At 41.7% G+C, this 15,863-nt stretch overlaps 1 protein-coding gene across 8 annotated transcripts in view; it reads left to right on the forward strand.

Moving 5' to 3' along the window:
* The window catches only part of baz2ba (bromodomain adjacent to zinc finger domain, 2Ba), a 369,151-nt gene that overhangs the window by 268,388 nt on the left and 84,900 nt on the right, over positions 1-15,863 (forward strand). For all 8 annotated transcript variants that reach the window (XM_060827214.1, XM_060827207.1, XM_060827211.1 and 5 more), the window contains 2 exons: positions 189-254; positions 13,433-13,573. In XM_060827214.1, coding sequence (XP_060683197.1) covers positions 189-254; positions 13,433-13,573 — 207 coding nt within the window. The remainder of the gene's footprint in view (positions 1-188; positions 255-13,432; positions 13,574-15,863) is intronic.

Raw genomic sequence — 15,863 nt, forward strand, 5'->3', positions numbered from 1 at the left:
TGTCCATGTTACTTCCTAATCCTCAACTAAAATGTACACAAACTTGGCCATTGTCTGTTTTATTGTAAACTGTTCACTATTGTCTAACTTATGCTAAATATAATGAAACTAAATTTTTGCGACTTGAACATTGTTATTAATGTATAGCTTAGCTACTTAAACCTGAAATTTATCTTGTGCACTGTCAGGAAAAAGAGAGGCGAAGGCAACATATGATGCTCATGAAAGCAGTGGAAGCCCGGAAAAAAGCTGAAGTAAGTAAAATTGTGTGTTGAAGATCCCAAAGCTGAAGGTTTTTTCTCTGAACATGTGTAGCATTTGTAACAAGATAAATGAGTTGACAGTACATGTAAATTAATACAATATGGTAGCTGTTATGGAGAAGGTGAAGACAGGGAACTCAATGGAATACAACATTTCAGAAGAATAGGTTTAAAAAAATGAGAGTGGGGTAGCTTTGCTAATAAATGAATGTAACAGAGGGGTAGCGAGTAGTGATACATTCCAACAGATCATAATGTGGAATCAGTTTGAGTGAAAAAGATGGAACAGCAAATGAAAAAAAGGCTGCAAGTCATCTCATCACGCAAGACCCCTTTTTGTGCGAAAGAATCTTTGACTCAAATGGCTCTGGATTGCTGCTAGGAGGCCACTTCCACTAAATAGATGGCCTCTGCATTGTGGGGAATGGGAAATCAGGGCTGGCAAAATGCTAGAGACCAAAAGCATTGCCTCCTAATTGGTGCCATAAGTTTTATTGTTTTTCCCTTCCAAATCTTGCCTCCTGGACAGTGAGAATGGAACATGCAAAAGAACAAAATGTGAACCTAAGAAGGTGTAATGGGGACAAATTTGAATAAATACACCTGCCATCCAAAGGACATGCAAAGCGGATGAAAACTGGGCCAAAATTGTTGAACCTGTTGCTGAGCAGAAGGCTGCAAACTACTTAATTGAACAATGAGGTGCTATTCCCTTTCCTGCTCCAGAGGGTGTCATAACATGTATGAATCAAATGGTTAAGAATATCTAGAATTGAGCTTCAAAAGAAGAGTCTTAGGGGTCAGAGTGGGAAGATAGCATAGAATTAGAGTTGCAGATGATTAAAATCTCCGGGTTGTGCTTGCACATTGAAAGGAAGTGTTATGCATAGCAATCACTGTGTGCGCTTGGTCTTTTTGTTGTAGAACAGACTGCAATATGAGTAGTGAACTTAATATACTAATTGAAAAAAGTACAAATACATTGCTGTTTCACCTGGAAATTATTTGGCCCTTGGAAATTAAGATGGGAAGAAAAATAAATAGGTGAAACAAACACACATTCTATATAGAATGTTTCAGCTATATAGCAGGTCAAGCAGCATCTGTGGAGAGGGAAACCATTAATGTTTTGAGCCCAGTATGATTTCAGGATGGAACAGAAGTGAAGGGGAAGTATTATCTGCTGTGCTTGTATGAAAACAGAAAGAGGACATTTAGAGTGATGGAGGAGTGGACCAGGGTGCAACGGAGGGGAAGATATCTTTAAAATTCTTACATGGGAAAGAAAGACTGGTAGAATCATAGTGGTGAAAAATGGCAGAGGAGAACGTGGTGAATGGGGAGCTTGGGGTTGAAGTTGAGGACAGGAGGAGCCCAATGATCATTTAAGGGATGGGGAGAGAAAGACGAGCAGAAATACAGAAAACACAGTGGATATGCTCAAGGACTCTGCCTGTCATGGTGATTGAAAATTCTTCAGTTGATGAAAAGGAAAGACCTTTTAGAAGTACTGATGTGGAAGCTGGCACCAACTGAACAGATATGATTAAAGCAGAGAACAGAATAGGACTTTTACAGGAAGTGGCGTCTGAAGAAGTAGACTCAAGCTGTCTGTGGGTGTATAGACTTAGTCAATATTGGTTGATGGCTTATGTCTAAAAATGAAAACTGAAATTGAAGAAAGGAAAAGGCAGAAATGGACTATGCAAGTGCCATGAAAGGGTGAAAATTGGAAGTAAAATTCATTAAATTTTCTAATTGAGGATGAGAAAAGAAAATGGCAAGGATACAATGATCAGTGTATGTGAAAAAGAAGTAGGGGTGCGGGGCCCTGAAATAGGACTGAATGAAGAATGTTCTACATATTCCAGAAAAAGGTAGGCATAGATAAGTTTCGTTAGGCACCAACACTATCACCTTCTATTGGAGGAAGCACGTGGAGTTAATTGAGAAATGATTCCATGTAAAATCAAGTTCAGTCATCTGAAGGGGAGTGATAGTAATGTATGGGGACTACTTTAGTCTTAGCTCAAGCAAGAAATGTAGAGCCCACAGACTATCGTGAATTCGGGATTGAGGCGTCGAGTGGTAGCGGCATGTACCATTGACGAGATGGATTGCAGAAATTTACCAAAGCACCTTCCACCCACTATCACCTTGAAAAATACAGACACCAGACTCAAGGAAACCATTTGCAATTTCCTCTCCAAGTCACATACATTTCCATGAAATGGAAGCATTTAAATCATTATTTTGTTGTCACTTGGACAAAATTTTGAGATTCCCTCTCCAACAGGACTTTCCCATCTGAGAAATAACAACATATACTTAGACGAAGATACAATGGAGACACACTTCATATAAAATCACACTTCATTTAGAACAAAGAGCAAAGAAAATTTATAGCCCAGGAACAGGTCCTTCGGCCCTCCAAGCCTGAGCCGATCCAAATGTACTGTCTAAACCTGTCAGTCAATTCCTAAGCATCTGTATCCCTCTGCTCCCTACCTACTCATGCATCTGTCCAGACACATCTTAAATGAATCTTCCGTGCCTACCTCAACCACCTCTGCTGGCAATGCGTTCCAGGCGCCCACCAACCTGTGTGTGAAGTACTTGTTGCGTGTATCCCCCTTAAACTTTTCACCTCTCACCTCGAAAGCGTGACCTCTTGTTATTGAATCCTTCACCCTGGAAAAAAGCTCGTCTCTATTCCACCCTGTCTATACCCTTCATGATTTTATCAGGTCCCCCCTCAATCTCCTTTTTTCTAATGAAAATAAATTTAATGTACTCAACCTCTCTTCATAGCTAGCATCTTCCATACCAGGAAACATCCTTGTAAACCTTTTCTGCACCCTCTCCAAAGTGTTCATCCATCCAATGAAGGCAAGCTTACTATATGCCTTCTTGACCACTCTCTATCCACCTGTGCAGCAATCTTCAGGGTACAATGGACCTGCACTCCCAGATCTCTCTGCTCAGCAACTTTTCCCAAGGCTCTTCTGTTCATTCGCTCTAGAATTAATCTTGCCTAAATGCATCACCTCACATTTGTCTGGATTGAAATCCATCTGCCAAGTTTCCGCCCAACTCTCCAGTCTATTTACATCCTCCTGTATTTTTTGACAGTCCCCTATGCTTTCTGCTACTCCACCAATCTTTGTGTCATCTGCAAACTTGCTGATTATACCAACTGTGTCCTCTTCCAGATCATTTATGTATATTACAAAAATCAGCAGCCCCAACACTGACCAATGTGGAACACCACCTTACTCCATTTCGAGAAACCCCCTTCAACTACTACCCTCTGTCTCCTGTTGCTCAACCAGTTCTTTATCCACCTAGCTAGAACACGCTGCACACCATGTGACTTCACTTTCTCCATTAGTCTACCATGGGGGACCTTAGCAACCGCCTAACTAAAGTCCATGTCTGTGACATCAACAGCCCTTCCTTCATCTATCAGCTTGGTCACTTCCTCGAAGAACTCTATTAAGTTGGTAAGGCACGATCTCCCCGTGCACAAAACCATGTTCCCTATCACTGATATGCCCATTCTGATCTAAATATAAATAGATCCTATCCCTCAGTACCCTCTCCAGCAAAAACTTTCCCACCACAGACGTCAGGCTCACTGGTCTGTAGTTATCCGGAATATCCCTACTATCCTTGTACAGGGGGACAGCATGAGCAAACTTCTTGTCCTCCAGCACCTCACGTGTATTTAAGGATTTATCTTTCAGGGCCCCAGCTACTGCCTCTCTCAGCAACCTGGGATAGATCCCATCCGGTCCTGGGGATTTGTCCACCTTAATAACCTCTAGCCTACCCAACTCATCTTCCCTACTAATGTCAATGTGATCCAGACTAATCAAACTTCTATCTCTAATCTCAAGATTCATCATGTTTCCCTCCTCAGTGAGCACTGATGCAAAGTAATCATTCAGAATATCACCCATTCTCTTAGGATTGACACACAACCTTCCTTCATTATCTTTTAGTAGACCAATCCTTTCTGTAGTTACCCGCTTGCTGCTTATAAAATGCTTTGGGGATTAACCTTAATTCTGCTTGCTAAAGCTATTTCATGACCCCTTTTAGCCTGCATGATTCCTTGTTTAAGACTTGTCCTACTCTTCTGATATTCTTCAAGGGCCCGTTCTGTTCTTAGCTACCTAGACCCATGTATGCTTCCCTTTTCCTCTTGGCTAGACGTACAATTTCTCCTGTCATCCACTGTTCACAAATTTTGCCCTTCCTATCCTTTGCCTACAACGGGACATGCCTATCATGCACTATCTTTAACCTATCTTTGAAAGCCTCCCACATATCAAATGTGGACTTCCCTTCAAATAGCTGTGTCCAATCCATCTTTCCGAGCTCCTGCCTAATTTTGATATAATTGACCTTGGCCCAGTTTTATACTTGTCCCTTAGGACCACTCTCATCTTATTCTACGAGTATTCTAAAACTCGCAGAATTGTGGTCACTGTTCCCAAAGAAATCCCCCACTGCAACCTCTACCACTTATCCTGACTTGTTTCCCAGTACCAGGTCCAATATGCCTCTACATCTTTCCAAAATCTGTTTACCTATTTGTTCTTCTACCGCACTCTCACTGTTGAGAGGCCTGTATTACAGCCACAACAATATGACTGCACTCTTCTTATTTCTCAGCTCCACCTATAATGCCTCATTACCCAAGACCTCCATAGTATCCTCCTTTAGCGCAGCCGTGATATCGTCTCTGACCAGCAATGCAACTTCACCCCCTCCTTTTACTTCCCTCCCTGTCCTGTCTGAAGCATCTATATCCTGGAACATTTAGTTGCCAAAAATCATGCCCTTCGTTCAACCAAGTCTGTGATTGCAATAATGTCATACTCCCAGGCACTAATCCAAGCCCTACGTTCATCTGCCTTACACACTATACTCCTTGCATTAAAGTAGATGAATTTCAGGCCACCAGTTCTTTTGCGCTCATCTGCTCTCTGCCTACTCTTCCTTTTATTAATGCTATCTTCATGATTCTCAGTCTCCAGTCTCCACCTCACTGCCTACTTGTTTTCTCTTCTGTTTCCCAATCCCCTGCAACATTAGTTTAAAACCTCCCCAACAGCAGTCGCAAAAACTCCCCCAAGGACATTGGTTCCTGTCTGGTTTAGATGTAGACTGTCCATTTTGTAATAGTCCCACCTTCCCCAGAACCGGTCCCAATGTCCAACAAATCTGAACCCCTCCTTCCTACACTATCTCTCAAGCCACGCATTCAGCCTGCCTATTTTTTCATTTCTATGCTGTGGCACTAGTAGTAATCCCGAGATCACTACCTTTGAGGTCCTCCTCTTTAACTTCTCTCCTAGCACCCTGAATTCTTTCTTTCAGGACCTCATCTCATTTTCTATTTATATCGTTGGTGCCTGTATGCACCAAGACAACTGGCTGTTCACCCTCCCCTTTTAGAATGCTCTGCAGCCGATTGGTGACATCCCTGACCTGAGCACCTGGGAGGCAACATACTACCCAGGAGTCCCATTTTCGGCCACAGGACCCGCCTATCTACTCCCCTCACAATAGAATCCCCTATGGCTATGGCCCTACGAGTCTTTTTCCTGCCCTTTTGAACAGCAGTGCCCACCATGGTGCCATGATCTTGACAAATGCTGCCCTCTCCTGGTGAGCCATCTACCCCAACGGTATCCAAAACGGTATACTTGTTTTGGTGGGAGATGACAGCAGGGGACACCTGCACTGCCTTCCTACTCTTTTTCTGTCTTTAGGTCACCCATTCACTGTCTCCCTCTGCAATTCTAACCTGTGGTATGACCAGTTCACTTTGAATTGTGGGAGGAAACCGGAGCACTGAGGAAACCTACCAGACACTGGGAGAATGTGCAAACTCCACACAGACAGTCACCTGAGGCTGGAATTGAACCCAGGACCCTGGTGCTGTGAGGCAGAAGTGCTAACCATTGAGCCACTGTGCTGCCCGTAATGCGCCACAGAGAGTCTGTCTACAGCTCCAGAGCCGTCATGCGGTCAAACAAGAGCTGCAGCTGGACATACTTCTTGCGAGTGTAAGAGTCGGGAACGTCAGACACGTTCCTAAGCTCCCACACCAAGCAAGAGGCACATGCCACGCGTCTGAGGTCCCCGTCATTGTAAACTTAGCTTTATATGAACTAACTAAAACCAAACAATGCACTTAAATATATGAAAAAGAAAGATAAGAGAGAAATTAAAACCTTACCTTACAGAGAATCTCTTTCTTCCGGTTAGAGGAGGGGGGCGGGAGAGAGATACTACACATGTAGTATCTCTTGTTTAGCCACTGCCCAAATATAAATTAAGCCCTTACCTTCCCGGCAACCCTCACTTACCTCACCTCACCTCTCCTCGCCGCTATGTCAAAATGGAGACATTTGGTCTCAAAATGGACAAATTTATTAAGTATATAAATGCATAACACGTACTTTTAACTATTCGAGATATCTCAATCGCAATCTTTCATGATCTTGATTTCTGTAATTAACCCCAAACATTATTACTGGGGAGAGTTTGCATCTGGCCAAGCTGAAGCTTTGTTCAGCGTCTTCACCACGCCTTCTGATGTAAGGTGCCGTTTGCACAGAGTTCATCTTTGAGTGTTATTGAACAAAGGGTCTTTATGCACAAGTCTCTGTGGCAAGTATGTGCCTAATTTAGAATTATGTGTGAACATGACTAATTCTGAACATTTTGTCCAAATGCATGTCTTGTTTGGACTTATCCATGCACGTTAGCAATCCTGAATATTTTGGCAAAATGTATGTTTTTTTCTGGTAGAGATAGCAGTTCCTGATTTCCTGCAGTTTTAACTCTTAGCAGACCTGACCAACTCAGAGTGATTCCATTCACATAACAGCCCATTGTTAAGCCTGTTATCTTCAGCCTTATTCAACATCTTCCCCCCCTTTGATCCAAAGATTTATCTGAGCATCATCTGTATTAGGTTTGCAACATCCTCCAAGACACCTCCAGACAATGCTGAGCACTACCTTCTAATAGTGATGTATTCTCAAGAAAGCTTTGCTTCATTTGTGTAATTTAAAATGCAATTTAAGTCAATGTACTTATCAAAATTAATTATAAATGTAAGCAAAGTTACAATCAGTCTCGTCTTATCGAAGTACATTGTTGTATGCCTTTCACATCTTGTAAGATTTATTTGTTATTTATGTAATATTAAATGTATGAATGGTAAGAAATACTACAAACTAGCTATGCTTACATCATGTTCCACATTCCCTTTCTTTTGTGACTACCAACATCCCTCTTTCAACCTCTCCATGGTATTTTCCAACACTTGGTGTCCATATATATCATGGTAGAAATAAATCATCTGATTCCTTTCTCACTCTGGTACTACAAATTTCACTTGACACAGTAGCACACTTTCTTTTACGTGTAAGCCTTTTTGTTCCTTATATTCCTCTGACTCCCTTTCCTTCCAATACTTTTATAATTCTTTATACTTTCTTTATTCTCCTACTAAGTCGATTGGTGCCGCTTCCTTCTCTTTCTGTGCTCCTATTTCCTTGGTCTGTGGCTGCAATTCTTTTCTTGATATGGCCCTTTGTTTGACTAATTCATCTGCCTTTCTATTTCCCTCTGGTGATAACTTAGAGTGAGGTTTTACTTTCAGCACTCCGTTTTCTTTCCCTTTCGCGATTTCAAAGATGTACCTCAGCAATGGGGTGGACGGTAGGACCTTCCCCATCTGCTGACACAAAGCTTCTCACCACCCACAAGGGTAAATATTCTGTCAGACTGTTGCATACGTATATACTATATGAATAGATAGTAGATCCTGGGGATAGTTTATTTGGGTGGCTCACTATGTATACCACTGCTACCAACTCAGCTGCTTGAGCACTTATGATCTTTGTCAGCTTGAAAACTATGCTATCCACTTCTTGTCCTTGCTCATTTTCCATATAGATACCACAAATAGTTCTCCATTCTCCATATTGAACAGATGAAGAGCTATCAACAAAAACTTTTAAGGGTGTTTTGGATTCCCTTGCTTTTTTTTTTATCTTTGTCTGTCTCTTGTCTTGGGTATTCCCTGTATTCTGTTTACCAGTATTCCCTCCTTTTTGTTTTGATACAAATAGTCCCTTGGGATCATTTTCTATCACCACCTGACGCTCACGGGGTGTCCCCTGGTAAAATAAGTGATCTGCTAACATGGTAGTACTTTTACCCTGTTTACTTCAATGTTTCTCCTTTGTAATAACAGCGTCCACCGAGCAATTCTGTTTTGGCTCAACTGTGCTATCATTGATATGTCTGTTCTGGCAGCATCTGAAAGGGTGTATTTTCTGTGAAAGTATCAATGATAGCACAGTGAGCCAGAACAGAATTGCTAGATGGACGCTGTTGTTACAAAGGAGAAACATTGAGGTAAGCAGGGTTAGAAGTACTACCGTGTTAGCAGATCACTTCCTGCCTCATTATCTGAGCCTTTTTTCGGATTCATTTTTAACCCAAATTCCTTTAGTAGTTGCACTTACTCATTCAGGAGCTGGTAATACTCCTGTTTGGTTTCTGTTTGCTGAAGCAAATCACCAACTTACTATATCAGGCAGTCTGGCTTATAGAAATCCCACAAACTATTGCTTAACCACTGATGAAAGATTGTTGGGGAGTTGTGAAATCCTGGTTACAAAGCTGTCCACATATATTGCTGTCCCCTAGAGGTAAATGCAAATTAATGCTGACACTCCTTGGACAAAGGGATTAACCAAAATTCATCACTTATATCCAGCACTGTAAAACACTGAGCAGATTCACTCTGTTTAATCATGGTTTTGGGGCTAGTAGCCACAATGGATGCGTTAAGGGTGTTACCTTATTTAGTTGTGGATAATCCAATTGTGAGTTGCAATTCCCGTCTCGTTTCTTTACTGGCCAAAGAGGTGAATTTTTGTCAAGGCAACTCGCCTTAACACTTCTCGTGCTACCAGACTTTGCACTACCTTTTCTATATCACCTTTTGCCTACTTGGGGAATTCATACTGCTTTTGGGGCTTTGGATCTGGGCCCTGTAAACACACGTCCCCTTTCATCTGTCCACGTTCAAGCTTATGTTTGGCAACACTTCCTGGTTTTGTCAAATAATTCCTTGTACTATTAGGTCGTCACTCATGTCAGTAGGACTGATCCATATTTCTCCCACTGAACATGTTCTCGCCTTGTACTGTCCTGCAGGGATTCCAGTAAAAAACTGCTCCTCACTTATTCCTGGTGTTTGCCATATCATACAGTTCACTGGATCAAAGCACAGTCCTGCTGTGGCCATGGAATCATTCGCAGGATATGCTCATGATTTGTTGGGAGTTTTATTAATGCTGTTATGGGATGCATCACCTCTACAACTCCTATTTGTATATTTAAATAGCTAGTCACTTATCCTACATGAGAATGTCCTGTAAAACCACTCAAGGTTATTTCTGTTTCTATTTTCAGGGTGGTGTGGGATCCACCTGTGTCCCAAAGAAAATCAAAAGGTTGGCCTCTTAGCCTACCGTTCAGTGAGGGTCTCCCTGTCCGAACCCATTTTGAAGCACATGTCCATAATTGAAAGGTCTTGAATCTATAATTGTGGGTTGGGTACAACCCACTTAACATATAGAACATAGAACATAGAAGGATACAGCGCAGTACAGGCCCTTCGGCCCTCGATGTTGCGCCGACCGAGTCCTACCTAACCTATACTAGCCCAATAACTTCCAAATGCCTATCCAATGCCCGCTTAAATGAACATAAAGACTTGATGCCTCAATTCGTTGCACATTATATAGCACAGACTGGGGTCCCTCTGGGGGCAAGGGTTGGACCTGCATCTGATATGCCTTACCCCTCCAGGGGTTTGGACAGTCTCTGGCATTGTGTCCTTCCTTGCCACAATTAAAACACTTCTATGAGCCCCGGAGTCCTACTATTCCGATGGCTGTAGGCAGGACTCCTTGTCCACGCCCATGTCATCTTCCTATGACTTGATAGGGTAGTGGTGGCCCGCTTGGGACTGATCCCTTTCCTTAATTTCTCCATTCTACCCTTTGATCTCTAAGAGGCATCATTTGTCCTCCCTGAGACTTATATCCTCTTATCTCCTTTTCCCAAGTTCTGACCATTTTCCTCAACATCCACACCTTGTTGGAGAGCTCCAGCATGTCGCACACCTTTTGTGACTCCTCTGTACCATGGGACACCAGTATACAGATTCATCGGATGTCAAAAGGTGTGGCCAAATTTTGCCGGTCTAGCCCTGGGCCATGTACGCTCTGGAACACTAGCCACAGCCTTGCGACAAATGCAGTTGGAAGCTCCTTTTTCCTATATCTATACTTAGTCAGGACTTCCTCTGGGACCCCTCAGTTAGCTCCCATGACCTTCAGTACAGCCTTCTTTAACTGATCTAATGTTCCCCCTCCTGCAATTTGTGGCTCAGGCAAAGCTGAATGTATAGTAAGAATGATGGCGACACATCAATATTAGTTTTTCCTCCTCCTCATTATCTAACCCGTGTATGGTTCGCTGCTTGTGGGTAGCTTAGAAAAGCTCTCAGGGGTCATCCCCAGGATGACAATACCCTCTACTCTAGCTTTTATCTGTTAGCTGTCGAAAATCATGAGGTGATATATGCAATGTCAGGTGGTTGTGATTGCACACCTGGCACTGCTGGCTATCCTCTCCTCGTGATCGGCAGGGGGATCATAGAGACAGGGGGCCTTTCTCCTGCCCCTCCCTCCAGATGGGTCCCCATTCCCTGATTCCTTCTCTCTAAATCTGGCCGCTTCATCTGTTAGCCTTCCCCAGTCAAAGAGGGATAATATGTGTATTTACAACCCTCTCCTTCTCTAAGTTAGGGTCGTAAATACACATATTATCCCTCTAAGCAACTACCTGACTCTACAACTCTGTCTGTTTCATACACTTTGTATGATTGCCTGAGGTCCCCTTTTGCTCCTGTATGACTGATGCACAACAATCATTGCTGTTATTAAATCAGTACACTGTCTTTAACTTCTCTGTGTGTGTGTGAGCTTTTTAGTTTCCTCTTCACTTTTCTCCTTTTCCCTTATCAATTTCTCTCTCTACATTTGATACTGATTCATATGGCTGTGTAAATTCCCAATCTTCTCACTCAGTCAGTCTCTTTATTTCTTCTTTGCTCTTCTGCAAACTCTGTTTGCAGCTTCAGTCTCACTGCTGCTTTTCTGCCCAGTCTTCTAGCATACAGTCTATGGCTGCAGCTTTCTGCACTTTCTCAGAGTCTGTTCCCCTCATATCATCTTGTGCCATATGCCAAAGAGTATCCCCATGTGTTTCTGTTTCCGTACCAGTCATACTGGGTACTCTCTCAGTACCTTGGCCATTTCCTAGCCACGTACTGTTGCAGAAGTCCTCTCCAATCAGTGACCCCTTGACCTACTATTCTCTGTTAATACTAACTTTCTTTGTGTGTTCGCTGTTCTTTTTTGTCTTTTCTCACTACCAAATTTCGGTCTCTTCCTTCCTGACACCTACTTAATCCGAGCCCTAATAAGGGGCAACAGCCCTCTTAATTTCAAGTAGGGTGTTGAAAAATTCAGAGGTTACCTCGTCTGGCGTTGGAGTAACTTAAAGTTACTTCCTGTCAACTCCCACCAAGGATGCCATAAATATGTTCCCTGTCTCTGAGCCACAAAGTACATACATAGACGAAGATACAGTGGAGACGTTTAGAGCTCTATAAAACCGCAATTAATTCATTAAGTACTTAAACGAATAACACACACTTTTAACACTAGAGATATCTCAATCACTGTCTTTCACTACCCTGATTTCTGAAATTAACCCCAAATGTTATTACTAGGAAGAGTTTACATCTGGCCAGGCTGAAACTCTCTTCGATATTTTCACTACGCCTCCCGATGTCGGATTAATCTTTGAAGTGTAGTTGAACAAAGGGATTTCTTCAGGCTCTTTATATTCAAATCTCTGTGCCAAGTGTATCCCTTATTTGGAATTATGTGTGCATGTGACCAATTCTGAAAGTTTTGTCCAAATGTGTGTCTTGTTTGGACTTATCCATGCGCATGAGCAATCCCAAATGTTTTGTCCAAATATGTCTGATCTAGTATAGACAGCAGTTCCTGATTTCCTGCAGTTTTAACTCTTAGCAGACCTGACAGACTCGGCATAATTCCATTCACATAACAGCCGATTGTCAAGCCTGTTATCAGTTCCTGGTATCTTCAGCCTTATCCAACGTTGATGGTACATAAGCCACGTGGACTGCAGCTATTTATGAGGCAGTTCATCACCTTCCTATGGGCAATTGCAGATGGGTGCTAAATGCTATCCTAACCAGCAGTGCTCATGTCATGACTAAATGAAAAATAAACTCTCTGTCTGATCTGAGCATTTTACTTTGCTGAGATTATACTGGTTTGATACTCCAAGCATGGATCAGGTTGACAGCAAAACATCAAAAACAGCAGCTTACGTTCACAGTGCCTTCAATATAATGAAACGACTTATATTGCATCAGAGGAGCATTGTAAAGCAATGTTTAACGCTGAGTGATGTAAGCAAAAATTAGGTCAGATGACCAAAAGGTTTTAAGGCATTTCTTAAACAAAGAGAGCAAGGTTGAGAGGCAGTGAACTGTAGGCTGGTATTAAGAACCTGTGGCCTCAGCAACTGAAGGCACTGCATTAATGGTCTTGTAGATAAAATTGAGGGAAGTCAAAAATTCAGAATTAGACTAGTGCAGATATCTTGGTTCTAGAACTGGTGTAGATTGCAGAGATAGGGAGGGACAAGGCTATGGAGGGATTTGAAAACCAGGAAGCACATTTCAAAAGCAAAACATTGCTTGCCTAAGCTCCTGTATATGTCCGTGAGCACTGGGCTGTCAGGGGATTGTGTCTTACTGCAAGTTATCATGATCTGTTCAAGATCCAATGTCATAGAGATCCATTCACATATATTAACGTTAAAGTTGCTCATTTTTGATCCTGAAGTATAGCTGTCGTGACCTTCTAACTTTGATTGATCAGTGTAATTAAATTAATGAATTCTTCAACCAAGCATGTGAAACAAGAAAGAAAGTTATAATCTATTGTTACTCAAAGGAAAAGGAGCGACTAAAGCAAGAGAAGAAGGTTGAGAAACGTTTAAATAAAGAACGGAAATTAGAACAGAAAAAGTTGGAGCTGCAAATGGCAAAGGAGCTAAAGAAACCTAATGAAGATATGTGTTTGTCAGATCATAAGGTAAATCTTGCACAACAATTAACAATTTTTTAAATTCCCCAACATAGTTCATTGTTCATAGGATGAATCCTTCTGTCAGTTCTTCCACTGAACTCAGCACTGTATTTGTATGTATGCATGCATATTTTGTTTGAAATGAGAATGTTGTTGCAAGAGTTTTTAAGTGTTCTGACCAGATAATCATCATAACCCATGAAATGTGATAATTTGAAACACGAACATTCTCAAAAAGAGTGAGGCAAAGAATGATATAAATCCAAAAACTGTTGATTAAGAGATCTTAAAAGTAGTGAGAGAAAAAGTAGAAGAGTTGAGATCTTGGAAACAAATCAAATTACAATAGAAGTGTGTTAATTCTCAAAGGATTACATGAATAAATAGGGTGGAGAGAAAAGCTGAGGGAAATGCAGAGTTGAGTATTTGCAGCTTAGATGCCATATGAGGAAAAAAGTTCAGTGCAGTCTTAATCACAAGAGCATTGTTTAAAGTTTGGGAGAAGATTTGTAGCACGGGTGCTAGTTGTGGTTCTGTTCGCCGAGCTGGGAATTTATGTTGCAAATGTTTCGTCCCCTATCTAGGTGACATCTGCAGTGCTTGGGAGCCTCCTGTGAAGCGCTTCTGTGATGTCTCCTCCGGCATTTATAGTGGTTTGTCTCTGCCGCTTCCGGTTGTCAGTTCCAGCTGTCCGCTGCAGTGGCCGGTATATTGGGTCCAGGTCGATGTGTTTGTTGATAGAGGCATGGCACTCATCCACAGATTCTATCAACAAACACATCGACCTGGACCCAATATACCGGTCACTGCAGGGGACAGCTGGAACTGACAACCGGAAGCGGCAGAGACAAACCACTATAAATGCCGGAGGAAACATCACAGAAGCGCTTCACAGGAGGCTCCCAAACACTGAAGACGTCACCTAGACAGGGGACGAAACGTTTGCAACACAAATTCCCAGCTCGGCGAACAGAACCACAACAGCATTGTTTAAAAATGAAACATTTTAAATGATGGAGGAAATAGGTCAGAGATGAAATGAGCATAATATGTCTGCTGACGTGTTTATCTTTTTGTCTAAGTAGTCAAGAAAAGTTTTTGGAAGTATCTTTTCAGATATCAGTGTTGTTCCACTCTTGGATGCATTTTGTTTTTATAGAAAGTTAAACGTTGTTGATGAGAGGTAAATATTTGACAGCAAAGAGACTAAGCTTCATGACAGTAACTCAGTACTGGAAATATGTCTGTTGCTTTTCAGGGTGGTGGACACGGCTTTAATGTGGTCATGAATGAAAACATTAATGTCAATGTCAATATTTTATTGCTATTCCCCAATTCCCCTAAATAAAAAGGTTGTGGTGAACCAATCAATCATCAGTAGGTCTTAAAAGTAAGAGCGAAACATCCAGTAAGGATAAGAGATGAATACTGTTGTTTTGCCTTGTGATAAATATGAACAAATTGTCTTTGAAGAAGTGTGGCTCGTGTAAATTTGTGACCAGAAGAGTGCAACGAGAAGCATTTAATTTAAGAATATATTGGAGTGAGGAAGGACACATTTCCTGAATTATCAAGGTAATTAGGGATGCACAAAGACTGATTGTCAAGTAGCTCAAATAATTTGGGATGGAAAAGGAAATTTGGATTGCAGCTGGTTGAATAAGAGCAGAAGTAAAGAGACTTTATTCATTGAAGTTGATGGGAATGAGTTTTCAACATAGAAAATGATAGAGTTGTTAAATTTCACTTTGCTTGATTTAAAAGAATAGTAATACTAAAAAAAGAGAAAGTTAGGGTAAAATGTAATGTTGGTGACAGATTGTATTGCTGCATTAAATGGCACAGGCACTTAACTTGGTTGCAGTAGGCCTTCACAAGGATCAAGGTCCCTGGGCAGACATCCCACTCAGCAACAGGTGCCAGCCAATCAGAGGCCAACAACTTTTTATTTGCTCAGCAAAGCCACTGAGTGGAACGTAGGCCACAGGTGACGATGGCAGGAGGGATATAAGACAGAGTAGTAATTCTCAGCATGAATTGCCCACTTGAGAAGCTTCTTTATTTCATCAGATTGCTTGGTTATTTATGTCATTATGGATATGTGCTATTTGAATGAGTAGGTGTAGAAACAATTTGCTTCTTTTTAGAGAGTCAGGAAAACAGGCTAATTGCTGGAATGGTGATTTAATGATGGCAGTTTTTATAAATAGCCAAGTGAGAGAGAGATTCTAGATCAGCCATAGGATCAATTTTTTTCTGAGGGAATAGCTGTTGTCAGGGATTTAAGAGAAGAACA

The sequence above is a fragment of the Hemiscyllium ocellatum genome, chromosome 7 (genome assembly GCF_020745735.1).
Source record: "Hemiscyllium ocellatum isolate sHemOce1 chromosome 7, sHemOce1.pat.X.cur, whole genome shotgun sequence".
Lineage (NCBI taxonomy): Eukaryota > Metazoa > Chordata > Chondrichthyes > Orectolobiformes > Hemiscylliidae > Hemiscyllium > Hemiscyllium ocellatum.